Raw genomic sequence first — 15,798 nt, 5'->3', positions numbered from 1 at the left:
TACACTTGTGAGGCGGAAGGTCAGTCTAGATGTCATGTAGCCTGACTTTACCCTGTGAGTTTCTTGAGATTCAGTCACCTAGGTCTTTTACCTGAATTCCTAGTTTGGAAAATGTAGGAAAAAAATATTCCTTACCTAAGGATGTTGTTCTCAGATTAAAATTTCCATTCTTGAGCTGCAAAAACTTTTGTTTTGACAACAACAAATGTTCAAAACCCAGAGAACAGCCAAGAGAAGCCTAATGTGTTTTTGAAAAGACTAAATCATGTCTTTAATGATCAGCCCCTGCTCCTTTGTCCCTCCTGGGTCTGAGATTAATTTTGATTTTGACTAAGGAATTACCTCCTCCTTGAGAACAGCGGTGGGTTTAGATGCAGAAGCGACAACTGACCCCACTTCTTTCCTTAACAATTACTCTAGAGGGAGATTAGCTTAGAGTGGCCATGTGGCTTAATGCATAAGGCATCTGACTTTGGATCAGAAGATTACAGGGTCAAGCCCTGCCATGGTCACAAATTGCCTTCTGCCTCTGCAGAAGTCCTTTTCACCCCCCAAGAGGAAGCATAAGGTGATGGTGAGGGGCTTTGTCCTGCAGGGCCATCTGCCATCCAGATTCCTTAGCCTGTGAGGTTGGCTTTGCATCCAGGATGTAGCAGAGAGAGTCCCCAGACATGGCCGGGAGTGACTACAAGGCTCTGGGGGATGGTCTTAAGGGGCCCAGGTAGTCTGTTCTGTGCTCCCCTTTCCAGGTACATATGGAACAGGGGAAGGATGCATCAAGGAAGTGAACTGGCTGGTGCTGCTCAGAAGGCTTCAGATTCCTTGATTGCCACATGGCCACTCTAAGCTAATCTGGATCAAACATTTGGAGAGACATAAGGGCAGAAATAAATTGCAATCTAATGCACTTCTGATAACATTTTAAAACTTGAATCCTTGGCTAAAATGCTCCAAGCATATTTTCATAGCTTTGAAAGTCATGGAATAAATAGGTCAGGAAGAAGATCTGAAATTTTGGACAATGAAGCAATACCCGCTTCCTCATCCTGCCTCAACACCTGAAGTCTACCCCCATGCCCCTCCATTCTGGGGCTGTTACCATGCAGATACATCTTTATAAACTTCAGGTGCAGCAGGTCATGGAGGATCCACAAGTCTATGTCTCTCCAAATGTTTGATCCAGATTAGCTTAGAGTGGCCATGTGGCCTAATGGATAATCAAGGAATCTGAAGCCTTCTGAGCAGCACCAGCCAGTTCACTTCCTTGATGCATCCTTCCCCTGTTCCATATGTACCTGAAAAGGGGAGCACAGAACAGACTACCTGGGCCCCTTAAGCCCATCCCCCAGAGCCTTGCATGCACTTCAGAGAGAGAGGAATCCTGGGAAGGGACAACATCTACCTGACAAGGAAAGGTAAGTCCCTGTTTGCAGCCAGGATGGCCAATCTTCTGGACAGGGCTTTAAACTAAGATTGCTGGGGGATGGGGATACACAATCTCAAACATGTCCAGGGACCAACATACAAGTAAGCCCTGCAGTTACGGACACTGGAAGACTTGAATTATTCCCTCAGCTTCACTTATGCAGGAGTTGAGGGAATAGTTCTCCCTCAGTGGGAGAGGAAGACAAGGGCCTCAGCAGGGGGACTCAGGTGCCTATATACTAACAGCAGAAGCACAGGGAACAAGCAGGAGGAGCTAGCCCTCATACTTTCCAGTGTGCATTGTAATCTAGTAGGGCAAGTGCTGCAGGACTTGGGACTGAAGGCAAAGAGTGGTTGTTCCTTAAGGACACAATCTTTGAAACAGAAAGGAAGTCTATTCCCATGTGGAGAAAAGATAAGAGAAGGGCTGGGAAGCCCCCTTGGCTAAACAGGGAAATCACAGTCCTCTGAAGAAAGAAGAGGCTTATAAGTAAGGGAAGCTTGGGGCAGGCCACGAGGAGGACTATTCCACAATGGCCCACATTTGCAGGAAACAGATAAGACAGGCTAAAGCAGCGACCAAACTTAGATTAGCAACGGGAATCAAGAACAAGAAGTCCTTCTTTAGGTTCATAGGGAACAGAAGGAAGAAAAAAATGGGACTGTGGGGCCATTGCTCAACTGCTCAGGAGAGCTGGTTACCAGTACCTAGGAGAAAGCTGAACTCCTTGGCCTCAGTCTTTCTGCAGGTAAAAGGAAAAAGTGGGAGACGGGCACAGCGGCACTGGTGATAATCATGAGGCCTGGAGACCCAGAAGTAAACTCCATGAGAGCCCTCACTAGATGTGGTTTATATTTTGTGCAGTTTAACTTCATGATTTATCCATGTCTTTAACTCTTCACCGTGGCCATTGTTTTGCCCTCACGAATTCCAGTGTTAGCAGGGTTTCAGGATCCAGGGAGATGTTTTCTTCAGCATAGATCAGATTTTATTGTCCAAGTCCTGTTTTATACAGGTCTGCTTGTAACACCTCCAGCCCACCCAAATGAGAACCGGTGTGGCTCGGCCCCAGCTTCTCTTCTCTTCCTTGTCAGTTCTCACTGAGATTCCTGTTCTTTCTCTCCTCTCTAAGACATTAACACAGAGGTGGGAAAATGCGGACGCAGCCTGCCTGCCATACTATCTGGCCCATGAGGCCCCTAAAAATATAGAAAATATTAATCTGCCTCTGGCTGCCATTCATGAGGCCTTTGATGGCTTGCCAAAACTCAGTAAATGGCTCTCCACCCAAAATAATTGCCGACCCCTGCATTAGCAGCACCTTGAGCAGGCAGGTGGTTTTTCTCTTCCTCCCTCATGCTTCACTGTGCAGGGTAGGATACATCCTGTCCAGCTTCTTCATGGCCTGTAGGTCCATCCTTTTGACATAGGGCTAGTCTTCACACTTTGATTGACAAAATTTTAATATAATAAAAGTCTGCTATGTACAGAGCGCAACACAAATCCCCCAACCTGTGGTTGACCAGCATTCAAAGCTAGTGACACTAATCCCAGGATAAGTGGGAGAGCTGTATACTCACCATGAGTTGAGTTCAGTTTCACCACAGGGAACTTCCCCACTAAAAATACAGGAGAGCTGCATGGGGGTTGGACTAAACGACCTCCAAAGGTCCCTCCCAACCCTAGTTTTCTATGATTCTACAGAGGGAAAGAAAAAATGACCCCCTGATTTAAGCTAGTCCCAAAATAACAGCCTATCAGAAACCAGGAGAAGGAAGATGCATCTGTGATTCAGACCAAAAGCTTAGGATTTTGGGTGTTCACGTAAGGACCCAAGTTCTAGAACACTTGTACACAGAGAGAGTTGAAACCTACATTGCTCTAAATTGCCAGTACAATGCTGCAGACCCAGGCAGCCATGTGGTAGCACTGAGCAGGGCAGACCATGGCTTTAAGTAGAAGACTTAACACACCAGGATCTGCTTTGAAGTACTGAGAAAAAGAGACTGGAAAGGAGCAGAGATCTGGTATAAGACAGCCCCTGCAGCTGCATCTCATTGTCACCAATCAAGGCTGTTTCCTCATGTGGCTGAATTTCCCTTCACTTCCCTGGGTTGAATGGGATAGGAAGCACCCAAATCATTGCTGCATGTTCCCAAATCCTCTTGGCACTTTGAATTCTGCAGAGATTTCTCAGTCTTAGGGTCAAGAAGCTTTGGTGTGAACTTAGAGAAAAAGGAACAAATTCCTAGATTTCCCCCAGTTGCATCCTAGCTCCTCCCCTATGGAGTAATTTCTGATTCTTGCACAGGAAGGGTCACACCTGGGCCTTAGGCAGGGGCGGGGACTCAAGTTCAGTTCCTACCAGTGAGAAAAGGACCAGGAAGGGAAAGGCCCCTTCTTACTCCAGTGCACAGAAAAACAAAACTATTCCCTACTTGCCAGCTGCTGGGAGCCATGGCTGCAGAGACCCTGGCAGCAAATCTGCAAGATGAACTTTCCTGTTCCATCTGTCTGGATCTTTTCAAAGACCCGGTGTCTATCCATTGTGGGCACAATTTTTGCAGAGCCTGCATTGTCCAGTGCTGGGAGGGATCAGACACCATCTTCTTTTGCCCTCAGTGCAGAGAAGCTGCCCCAAAAACAAACTTCAGGCCCAACCGGGAGCTGGCAAGAGTGGCAGAAATTGCCAAACAGCTGAGTTCCCAGCCAGCAAAAGGAGCAGGAGGTGGGGAGGCACTGTGTACAAAACATGGGGAACCCCTGAAACTCTTCTGTGAGGAGGATCAAGCTCCAATCTGCGTGGTGTGCGATCGATCTAAGACTCACCGAGCTCACAATGTGGTTCCTATTGAGGAGGCTGCGCAGGAGTACATGGTAAGGCACTGCTGGCCATGAATTTCTAAGGCTGAATTTCAAACTATTGGGCTGTAGCCTGGATGTTTGTTGCATATTTCTGGACTGTGACCTCTTTGAGGTTGTTTTTCCTGAACTCATTTCATTCAGATTTTTCTTAATTACTTTTTCCCCTTAAGAATTGTCATGCTAGTGGTGCAGGTCTTTGCTTTCAATCTAATGGGAGAGTGAGGGACCCCCTTTTTTTTTTTGTTATGTGGTGATGCCATTTCTTGTCTTAATAGTTTTTGTTTTAGCTGTACCAACTGCACAATTAAAAAAACCAGAAAGTGGCCAAGAAAGTAGTAACCAATCATGTCTTTGATTAAACTATTCCCCTTTTGTCCCTGCTATCTCTGGATTAATTTCAACCTTGACCAAGATGTTTCTCAAGGAGCAGGTACAGGGGCAGATTTAGATGCACAAGCAACACCTGACCCCTTCTCTCCTTGGCAATGACCCCAGCAGCAGGCAGTGCTCTTGCAGAGAGGACGGTGCTTCTGCTGAGGGGCTAGAGCAGTGATTGGCAGGGTGCCATGAGATCCTTTCCAAGGTGCTGTGGTGTGTCACAAGGTTAGCAGTGTTAGGTGATTCACAACATAAATCCAGAGGTTTTATGTAGGAGCTCACCAGAGATCAAAATGTTTTTAATGCTATGAACTTTCTGAATTCCTTGCAACTGAAAAATTGCTCTATTTGTCCTGGGTCCAAAAATGAGTGAAAGCTTGGCATTTTCCAAAGGGTGCTGTGAGTCTAAACAGGTTGAGAATCATTGGGCTAGAGTCTGTCTCTTAACAGTCTGAAAGGTGTTAGCCCTCCTGACCCTCCCAGGTACAGTAGAAACCTACCCTCCCCTTCCCAGCCCCTGTCCTCACATTGCACCTCCCAGCAGGCTTGCACACTGGGCTTCAGGCAGGTGCAGTCATCACCTCCTGCTGAGTTGCGACAGCTGGGAAGAGTTTCAGCCCACGCTGAACCAGATAGGTGTCTGCTCTGAGCCTGTGACAGTGCAGCTGCTCCTCAACTCCCAAATGAAATTCCTTACTCTTTGCACAGGAACAAGTGCAGGACCGACTGCAGACTCTGAAGGAAGAGAGAGAGAAACTCCTGCGGATTCAAGCATCAACAGAAGGGAAGTTCTGGAGGTACCTGGTAGGTGTCTCTCCTTCCTCAGCAGGGTCAAGAAGAAAGGGGAAAGCAGTGTGGAGGAAAGGGTCTGGGTGTCTAGGATTGTTTGCCTTTGCTTGCCTCTCTGGGGCCTAGATCAAGCCCATGTCTCCTTGCAGTGTCCCAGAGAAGAACCCCAAAGAGTTCTCAGCAGTACTGGGGACTACAGGGAAACATCTTGGCCACCTCTGACAAGCGTGGGGCAAGGGGGCTTGTGGCTCTGCTTCCTCTCCTCCATCAGGGATGCATACCCAGTCTCTCTCTTGCTCGGGGCTTGCAGAAATGGCATGGTCAGGTCCTGGCTAGGAGAAGTGGGGACTTCTGTACCCTCCCCAAATGCCTCTGGTATTGCCTCCTTGGTCTGGGCTCACTGTTGCCCTCAGTCTGTACCTGCCCACGCTGCCTGTTTCTGAATATTTTTGGAGGAGCCCTGCACTCTACCAATGATCGCTGATCAGCTGTGTTTGTCTGCGGAGAGTCACTATCACACTTGCAGACTCCAATTTGGATCTTACAGCAATTGTTTTTCAATTTCTGCATTGCATGAGGGCCTGCCACAGGGTTGCTGGTGCACCTTTTAGACCCTTTGAAGAAGAAATTTTAGGTGGGGATGCTAATACAGGGAATTCCTCTCTTGTTTTGTTTTTTATTCCCCCCACTTGGGATTCGACCTGTGGAATTGATCAGGCTCAAACTCATTTTATCCAGTTGGATTTCCAGTGGCTGGGATCTATCTGTATGAAACTTTACAATTTACTAAAGGGCCTTTCTGACCCCTCACCAGGTCTGTGTGTCAGGACAAATACTAATGGATGCCCTAGGACCATGCTGCACCTGGAGCTTGTAGAGCTGAAGCTGCATGCTAACAGCCTTGCAAGTGGAAGGGAGCAGCGTTCAGGCATTGTGGCTGGGCAGGGAGGGAGGTAAGGTCCCAGTACTGCATTGCCTTGTTATCCAGGATTTCAGCTCCTTGTAGTTGAATTGTATTTAATTTTTCATAGTTTGAATCTGTCCAAAGATGAACATTTTGGAGGGTGCGAGGTGGTGACTAGCTACCTTCCTCTCATAAAGGAGGACTTCATATACTTTAGGAGACTGATTTCAGTTCAGTGTAATATAGTGCATAGGGCACTTCCCCATCTTATGTGAACCTCAGGACCTTACCATTAAAGGCTTTATTGTATTAAGACTTTAATTGTATTTGGTTGCATTTTATTTCTACCTTGCAGTCGCTCAGAAAGTTTCAGCCACCTTAGCTCTGAGTTGTGCCTTTTCTATTGGAAAGGATGGGATTGCCATAGCTCATTGTCACATCACAGACAAATGTTGGGAGGGCGGAGGAAGGAAGATGCCTCAGCTAGAAAAACTGGGGGTAATGGGCAAACTTTAGGAAACAGAGCTGCACCAATATATTGGTTGCCTATCAGATTGGTGCTGATGAAAGGGAAATGACATTACTGGCTGTTAGCTTCTTTTGGCTGTTGTAGCCGATAATGTTTACCGATTAATTGTGTCTTCTGGCCGGGACCCTACATGCCTGGGTTCCCTTTTGCCCATGGGGTGGGGCCTCGAGACACCTGGTTTCCCTCCCATTTCCTGAGGTGACTGTGAGCATGGAGGGCCCAATCCAGATACAGGGGCCCGAACCATTTTCCATCTTCACCCCCATCCCCTCACCAGTGGGCTGGGCTGGATTGGTATGCAGCAGCCGGTGTGGTGTCCTGGGTGCTGGCATGGTGCAGAGTGTGGGTTGGGGTCAGGATGGGCACTGTAAAAGGTGGTGAACGCTGCACAGATGTGACTGGGACAGGGAGGGGTGGGTAGAGTTGCCCAGCCTAGCCCAGTGTAGCTCAGCCTGCAGTGCCAGGGGTCCATGCCCCAGGGGTCAAGGCAGCACCCCCCTCCCTGCTGTGTGCAGTGGGGGGGAGTCCTCCCCCAAATCCTCAACCCAGCCAGGTTCTTCGCTTCCCAGGATCGGGGCTGGGTCCATTCAGCCTCACCTGAAGGGCACAGGGGCTTGCCCTGCCCCTGCCCCTGGCAGTGGCAGCACCAGGAGGAGAAGGGGCCATTCCCCTTGCTGGAGTTCAGCTCCCAGGACCTGGGGCACAGCTGCAGGGGAGGTGCAGCCTGGTTTCTCCAGGCCTGGAATGGTCCCGTGACCCTGCCCCATGCAGAACAGGGAGCCAGGCCCAGAGACCACCCAGCCCTGGGCACGCAGGAAGGCTCACACCTTCCCCCTCAGCCCTGCTGGGCAGGCTCAGGCAGCTACATACCGTTTGGGGTTCATGGTCATCATGTGGAAGAACAGAGGCTGAAGGGCTCTGCACAGCCAGCCGCAAACTCTGCTAAGCTAGCCCACCTGCTGCTGTTGGCACAGGCACTTCTGCATGTCCTCCAGGGGTGGGGGGGCTTTAATTAGACTGGTGCCAAAAGTCACTCTAATTAAAATGCTGCCATGTCTCACGTGTCAGTGTCCACCCGCTTAAAAATGGTGGCCACCATTTTTAAGCATGGGAACACTGATACATGAGGTGCAGGAGGCTGCTGGAGTGCACCCAAAAAAGGTGTATTTATAGTAGTTTAAAATGCCTTGCATTGTTACTAAATATCGGTTATTGGATCATCCTTGCCAACGTGGTTGGCTAATAATCAGTGCATCGGCCAAGAAAATCTCTATTGCTGCACCCCTACTATAACACCTTTCTTTCTCATCAGAGTGGGGGAAATTTCTGTCAAAATATCAAGTGCTGAATTTTCTAGGGTTGCAACAGAATTTTCCCACCTGCACACAGGACTCTGTGAAATGGGCCCACAGAGACAGAGGACATCTTGCCTCTTCCCTGGCTTTCTGTTTCTTTCAGGAGAAGATAGAAACTCAGAAGAAGAGAATTGCATCCAAATTTGAGGCTTTTCACAAGTTTCTGCAGGAACAAGAGCAGTTCCTACTGGCCCAACTAACAGAGCTGGACAAGGAGCTTCAGAAACTGCAGAAAGAAAATGTCACCAAACTCTCCAAGGAGATTTCCCACCTCAATAACCTGATCAAGGAGGTGGAGCAGAAATGCCAGCACCCAGCAAGTGAATTTCTGCAGGTAGGAGATAATTTTAAGGTGAGGAGCCCAGAATTCAAAACTCAAAATCACCCTCTTTGGGTGTCTTGAGTGAAGAGTAATTCACTCTTGTGTGGTTTAAATGCAAGTTCTCCATTTCTTTAACCCAGCCCATCTAGTTTTGAGGGCTGCATTTGGCCAGTGCATGGGATCAGTACACAGCTGGATCACACCTGATGACCAAACCTGTGTGCTGGATCTACGTCATGTGGCTTGGGGAACTCCCCAGTAGCAGGGCAGCTCTGCAGCCGGGGTAGCCACAATACATGCAACAGGAACGGTCATGGATAAGGGAGCCTCAAATGAAATGGTTAGCTCTGGCCCATGAGTCATAGATTGAATGTTATTTTTTAAGTCTTCAGATTGGCCTTTTATCTTAGGCTCATGAATTGTAGCATTAGCAGTGACAAGAGTCCCAGTATTTGGGAAGAGTCTTTCCTCAGTATAGATCAGATTTGTTTGGCTGAGTGCTATCTGTTATCTAGGGGCACTTTTACGTGTGCGGTGAGGGTGGGCGTATTTTAATTTGAGTGCCTGCAGCATCTTGTATCGGCATCCTCGCATTTCAAAACAGCAGCAGGAGAGCTTTTTAACTAAAGCTCATTGAATGAGCTTTAGTTAAAGTGCCCCCACCACCATTTTGAAGCATGGAGATGCTGGTGCACAAGATACAGAGGCTGACTGGAGCATGCTAATTAGCATGCTCCAGCAGACTTGATCATTAATCAAGTCTGTTCTGATGTGCTGTAATTACAGCACATTGGAACAGCTTCCCAGCATGTCTACAGGCGCCCTAGGTTTGTGAGTTGCTTTCCCAGCTGAGACCACGCTGTGACCAAACTCCAAGCTCTTTGCACTGTAGAGATGGCCATCTCATCTTGCTACTTTTCACTGAACTTCTTGTTCTTTCTCTCCTCTAGGACATCAGAAACACCTTGAGCAGGTACATGCCCTTACACTTCAATGCACTGGGTTGGGATTTGGACACCATGTTACATCCTTACTTCCCCAAGCTCTACAGCACAGTGTGAGGCAGTGTCTTCTGTTAAATGTCCGCACCTGGGCCCTACGCAGGGGTGGAGAAGTCTAGCTAGTGACTTCCCTGTGACTTCTCTCATCACAAATAGATGGAGACAAGTTTCTACCTCCACAGACACTAGCACTGTCACTTGGCTTTTCTGTCTAATCCCTGTCTGCTACATACAGTCTCTCTTTCAAAAAAAAAAAATAAAAATTAGTGGAGATAGAATTAATTAATTTACTGTGTCAATTTGAGGAACCTTGTACTGTCTTAGCCTGGACTCTACCCTTGGAGATGTTTAGATATATTGCATATCCTGGCACCTCCCACCAGTTGGTTTCCCAAATGGGACACTCCTATGAAATGATAATGATGTAACAAGTGATAACTTGCAATAGAACACTTTTAATTAGGTGCTCCTCTTCCTCTCTCTAGGTGTGAGAAGGGGAAAATTCAGCAGCCAGTGGAAGTTTCTCCTGAATTCGAACGCAGACTCCAGAAACTGTCTCAGAGAGAGGTGGTTGGAAACAAGGCTCTGAGAATCATGCAAGGTACCAAAGAGGGGTCCAGGGAAGGAAACCAAGGCCTGTCTCTGTGATCCATGGAAGGAACTGGGATCTGGCTCTTCAGTAGTTAATGCAGGACACATTTGACTGTAAAGCAGTTGTGCCCCTTCTGAGGGTGCCATGCTCTGACCTGTTCCTTGCTAACTGCTGCAGATGGAGTTGCCTGCCTTTGAGTTATTGATACTGCCATGCTAAACCCACCCACATACTGCAAGACGCATCTCATGGTTCCTTACATCCTGGAGACCAGTCTGGTTTTGGCTCATGCAAGCTCAGTGTTCCTGCGTGCTGATGTTGTCACCACTATGTGCTGCTGTGGCCTCCCTAGTGCTCCAGGAAGTCGTTTTGGTTGTCTGCCATACTTCACTTTTTTTTTTTCTTGGCCAAAGCCTAGTATGGCAGGGATTCCCCATTTTGGCTCCCCACCTTTAGTGCTAATGAAGAGCCATTCTAGGAAACCCTGGAAGTTGCTACACAATGGCAACCCAGACAAATATAGGTCAGTGACCAACCAGTTTAGCACTGGCTGATCAACTGTCCAGTGACAGTGGCAGTTCCTAATATCATAGAGGGACATGCCAGCCACTTGCAAGTAACATCAGTCATGCCAAGTGATACCTAGCTATTAGAAAACAGGTTTGTCCTAGCTGCAGGAAAGGAATTTATAGTATGTGTAGGTCAGTCATGTGTCCCCTAGATGGAAGTGGGGGAAGTAAGAAGGTTCAGATGTGAGGCCTTGTATGTTGGCTTCTGTCCTTCCTTCTTCCAGGCCACAGCTCTTTGGCCTCAGACATGTGCAGCCTGGGCACAGACTGTTGGCAGCTTTGTGGGAATTAATTGTTATTAAGCTGGGAACTTTTTTTTTTTCAATTGGACAGTGCAGTGCAAGGGTTTGGGAGGAAAAACAAGCAGATGGGCAAATGAGGGAGTTTGGAAGGAAAGGTGAAAAGACAGAGCAGAGTTTGAAACTTCAGGTTAAGCACCAGACAAATAATCGGTGTAAATTTTAGAAACTGTAAGAATGAAGAAATAAATAAGCAACAGACTGCTCAGATGGAGGGAAATAACTTACTTTTGGGCAGGAAACAAAAGTAATAAATCTTCAGACCAAATGAAAGTAAAAAGTCCACTCCTTATTGTAATTTTGTCTGGCTTCAGCTGCCCTATTTGCACTGCTCAAGTGATGGGGGGGACTAGCAATTTAGAGGTGGTTCTACCACCTGCATAATTAGTGTCTTGCTTTTGGCTGCAAAGAAAAGTTGACTACTTCCTGAAGACCAAGCAAGTGCCAGTGGTGGGTGGCCTTTGACATTTATGGCCTGGGTGAAAAGCATATTTAAGCTGAAAGGTGCCCTTAGAAGCACCCATGACTAGAAGAGGATAAATAGCCAAAGTTAAAAGCATGAGAAATACATCTGTGCTTTTGGAACAGGAGAAGGGATGAGAAATTTTTCAAGACCTTGTAAGTGTTTGAGTAAGAAACCATACTTGGAAAATTGACACAGTCCTGTCCAGGGCTCACTGCATGGTTACCAATGACATATCTGCAAAGTGAGTGTGTCAGTGTTGCAGTCTTGACAACTCTCCATGGTAATCCTGCAAGGCATTGCTAGCCTCTGAACAATAACGAGCATGTCCTTCAGCAGGCCAGACTCTGGCTGGGGTTGCCTGAGGTGCAAGAGAGAGCACATTATCTGACAGGGCTCTGTCATGTACTGTATGTGGAATTACCCCTGTGACTCCAGCCTGAGTCTGGCCTACTGAAGGACATGCTCATTCTTCTTCAAAGGTTAGCAATGCCTTGCATGATTACCATGGGGTGCTGCCGAGACTGCAACATGGGCATGCTGACTTTGCAAATGCCTATGAATAACCATTCTCCAACCATTTGGGTTGGTCTAATAAAAGATACCAAATTCACCCAAGGAACTTTGTCTGCCTATGAATTGTGTAGCACCATAAAATAAATTAAGACGCTATGGGTAGCAAGTGTTCCACACTCCCCTGGCTGGAGTGCAACAGAGTTGGCACAAAGGCACATTCTTCAAATGGAGAGCTGTAAAGCAGCCCTCTCTGCCCAGTGAGCTGTGCAGGCTTGCAAGCCCTTAAGAGATCCTGGCTCCTGGGCTGCTTTGGAGCTCTTTAAAGTGCCCAGTACTCTCATTAGTAATGAGCTGCTAGGTTGTTGGTTGTAGCCGTGTTGGTCTAAGGACATAGGCAGGCAAGGTTCTTTGGGTAGATGTGATATCCTTTTATTAGACCAAGTAAAATAGGTGGGAAAATGTTCTTTGCAAGCTTTTGGGAACAAGCACCCTTCTTTAGGCACCAGGTGTTCAAGCACCAGCAGCCCTTTTAGCGTGCCAGGGTTGCAGGCAGCTCATCACCCTGGCTACCAGGAAGCCATGGTGTAAGGCTCCCTACAAACCTCCAATGATCAGAGGAGTTGGGACAGGAAGAATTGGTGGGGGGCTGTGGGATATTGGTGGACAGGAAACCTGCTCAAATCTTACATTTGTGGAAAATCTGGCTGCAACACAGAAGTTGCCATTTTTATTGCAGAGCTGCCATTTGGGGGTCAGATTCACCATTTTATTTATTTATTTATTTTTTATCCCAAACAGCTTGAACATCTGACCAGTTGCTTTTTGTGATGGGGAAATTGGCATATAGACCACCACAAATGTTATGTCTGCCAGGGCCCAATTCTGTCACAGTTGTGTGTTCTAAGTCCCCTCTAATTTGGATGTATTTTAAGCTCCGTGGTGATGCCATGCGTTTCCTGACCTCTTCTTAGTCATGTTTATTTTCAGTCAAAATATTCTTGAAACTCTCCTTTGCAGAGAGTCCAACAAGTCTAAATACCTGTTTGGACGCACATGTACTTGTCTGTCTTGAGTGCAGTGGAGCAGATGCCTCATGCTAGATCCCTTGCATATGGGAGAATTTCACATGTTGCATACTTCAGAATTTATTTCTGTCAATCTGCGTCCCCTCCCTTTGGTCTCCCACAATAAGAACTGATCAATTATTCAAGTCGAGTATTAGACAAAAGTCTGGTAAGATGAAATATTTTCTTTTTTCGTCTCTAGATGTTTTGATGAACAAGCAGCAGAAAGCAGGTAAGTCATTCTGCAGGAGGAGAGATGGGAGGGGCTGGGCTGACATTTCTCTGGTTGTCACCTATCCTATCAGAAAAATCTTGATCTGACCTCATGACCTCAGTGGGGAGATCAAGCCTGCCTTTCTCCCTCCACTAGTCTTATGTTTTGTTTCCCCCCCGAGTCCCTATCCAGGCTTCCCATCAGCATGGCTCTGCTGGCGAGGTGGGGGGCAAGGGTTGTCCATTTAGTTACTGCCTCCTCCACCTCTCCCGATCCTCATGGGCTGTGTGTCCTCTCCTGCAGTGCCTCTCTCCCCCTTCCCCACAGGCAGGGAGAGGATCTCTCCTCTCATTTAATCCTAGCCCTTCCTCTGCCTGTTCCTGGCCCTGGCCTGGTGTTCTGTCCCCAGCACTATTGCCTCCTTCCCTCTGATTCGGGGTATCTCCCCAACAGCCCCCTGACCTTTGCTGCCTTGTTTCCAGCCCAACTCCTGCTTGCCCCTCTGCCCCAGCTCTGCTGTTGAGAGTGGGGCAGTACCAACAGGGGGGACATGCAGAAGGGGAGGGAGGTATGGGAGAGGGGGCTGAAGTGACATCCCTGCCTGGCTCCGGCCCCAAGAGGCAGGGATCAAGGAGTGTCCAGCCAGCACAGGGCTGGTAGGGACAAATGGCCCCAGCCTTCCCCAGGGCTCAGCTCTGACCCTGATGCTCTCTCTCTCCCCGCAGTGAAAGTGACTCTTAATCCAGACACTGCTCACTCTCACCTCGTCATTTCTGAAGATCGGAAAAACGTGAGATGGGCAGTCGCACGGCATCATCTCCCTGACACCCCCCAGAGATTCGACTCTGTGCCCTGCGTGCTGGGCCATGAAGGATTTGCCACTGGGAGACATTACTGGGAGGTGGAGGTGGGGGCGGGAAGTATCTGGGCTTTGGGGGTTGCCAGAGAGTCTTTGAGGAGGAAGGGCTGGATCAGTCTTAACCCTGATGATGGAATCTGGGCCGTGCAGAGATCGCTGGATCAGCTCAGGGCTCTCACTGCCCCTGATTCAACCCTCCTGTCCCTGCGCTGCATCCCCAAGAGGATCCGGGTGTATCTCAACAGTGAAGAGGGGCAGGTGGCATTTTTTGATGCTGATACCAAGGCCTGGATCTTCTCTTTTCCCCCTGCCTCATTCACTGGGGAGAGAATGCTCCCCTGGTTCTGGGTTGGGGGATCCTGGCTCAGACTCCACCCCTGAGCGATCAACTGTCTTCAGTGCCCAGGTAATGAGATTTTTATATTTTCTGTCCTTTCCATTTGTGACTTGGGAGAGCCTCTGTTCATCATCAGATTTCTTATCTAATCTGTGGTTCCCTGCTCTATCACCCTGGAGGCTAAATTCTTGCAATGGCTCCTCACCATTACATCACAAAGAGCAGGCAAGATATTCAGAATTGCCTCGCGTGGTCTTGGGCGTGCTTGTTTTCCATCCCCTCTGTGGTCCTGGAAGGCTGCAGTTCTGTTGAGCCCAATGAGGAGACTTTGGGAGAAGAGGATATTTGGGAAGCAGGGGCAGAGATGGAGGGTGCAGAGCGATAGAGAAAAGCTATGGAACAGAAGAAATGAGCAGTAGGGCAGTCTGTCGTGATCCTTGGAAATGATGACGTGAAAGTATGATTTAGCACAATTTTTGAGTTCGTCATTTGATCCTGAATGGTGCAACTGTGTCCATGCTTTAAACATGAATCTTTAGCTCAACTTACGCTACTTTATTTATTTATTTATTTATTTTAAGAGTCCTCCCATGTTTTTGTGGGAGCCTCAGTTTATGGTTATTAAAGTATGAAGTTTTATAATCGAGTTTGGGTACTCTGCAATCTGCTAGTCTTAATTTATTTATTTGGACTTCTTTTGGCCTTGGCTTGGACTCCGAACAGAATTGCCACATGTGGAGTAAATCTTGAGCAACTGCTACAATTGCTTTTCCTGTACAGGGAAGCCCTCTTGCAGGAAATCCCCATAAAGAATACTGGCATCATTCCACGAGCTAATATCACTGGAAAGGGTGTCGGAGGGTCTTCTATGAGTTCAAGTTCTGTATGGTATTTGGGCCATGAAACCTTTGATGGGACACCTTTGTTCTGAGGACCTGAGAGGAGAGAATTGTGTTTAAAGGCGAGTATCTAGAGCTGCAGATAGAGATGTTGTGCCACCATAATAAATTTTTATGGTGGCACAGAAGCCAAGTGAACAGAATGGTAGCCCTCTAGAATCACAGAAAATTAGGGTTCGAAGGCACATCAGGAAGTTATCTAGTCCAACCTCCGGCTCAAAGTAAGACCTGCCCCAACTAGATCATCCCAGACAAGGCTTTATCTAGCCAGGTCTTGAATGCCTTCAAGGATGGACAGTACTCAACCTCTCTGGTTAGCTTGTTCCAGTGTTTTTACTACCCTCCTAGTGACAATATTCTTCCTAATATCTAACCTAAAATTCCCTTGCTGCAACTTGAGACTGTTGCTCCTTGTTT

The 15,798-nt window shown here is 47.7% G+C and overlaps 1 protein-coding gene across 3 annotated transcripts; it reads left to right on the top strand.

Moving 5' to 3' along the window:
* Window positions 1–2,644: 2,644 nt before the first annotated feature.
* Window positions 2,645–15,440, top strand: LOC102571318 (zinc finger protein RFP-like). 3 transcript variants are annotated; one of them, XM_019495602.2, is made up of 8 exons: window positions 2,645–4,303; window positions 5,378–5,473; window positions 8,350–8,580; window positions 9,519–9,541; window positions 10,055–10,170; window positions 13,275–13,304; window positions 14,012–14,551; window positions 15,263–15,440. In XM_019495602.2, the coding sequence occupies exons 1-7, from the start codon at window positions 3,884–3,886 to the stop codon at window positions 14,524–14,526; spliced, it is 1,431 nt and encodes a 476-aa protein (XP_019351147.1). In that variant the 5' UTR covers window positions 2,645–3,883; the 3' UTR covers window positions 14,527–14,551; window positions 15,263–15,440. The 3 variants fall into 3 exon arrangements, with proteins under 3 accessions (XP_019351147.1, XP_019351146.1, XP_059570990.1); XM_019495601.2 differs by having other exon boundaries at window positions 15,206–15,440; XM_059715007.1 differs by lacking the exon at window positions 15,263–15,440 and having other exon boundaries at window positions 14,012–15,128.
* Window positions 15,441–15,798: the final 358 nt, after the last annotated feature.

This window comes from Alligator mississippiensis, chromosome 11, assembly GCF_030867095.1.
Source record: "Alligator mississippiensis isolate rAllMis1 chromosome 11, rAllMis1, whole genome shotgun sequence".
NCBI lineage: Eukaryota > Metazoa > Chordata > Crocodylia > Alligatoridae > Alligator > Alligator mississippiensis.
This window is presented reverse-complemented; position numbering and strand designations above follow the sequence as displayed.

What these genes read in the sequence shown, in the direction of transcription:
- LOC102571318 (XM_019495602.2), top strand. Translation starts at nt 3,884, where the DNA reads ATGGCTGCAGAGACCCTGGCAGCAAATCTGCAAGATGAACTTTCCTGT. An exon ending in GGAAGTTCTGGAGGTACCTG is followed by an intron (nt 5,474 to 8,349) that starts GTAGGTGTCTCT and finishes TGTTTCTTTCAG; the next exon opens with GAGAAGATAGAAACTCAGAA. An exon ending in ATCAGAAACACCTTGAGCAG is followed by an intron (nt 9,542 to 10,054) that starts GTACATGCCCTT and finishes TCCTCTCTCTAG; the next exon opens with GTGTGAGAAGGGGAAAATTC.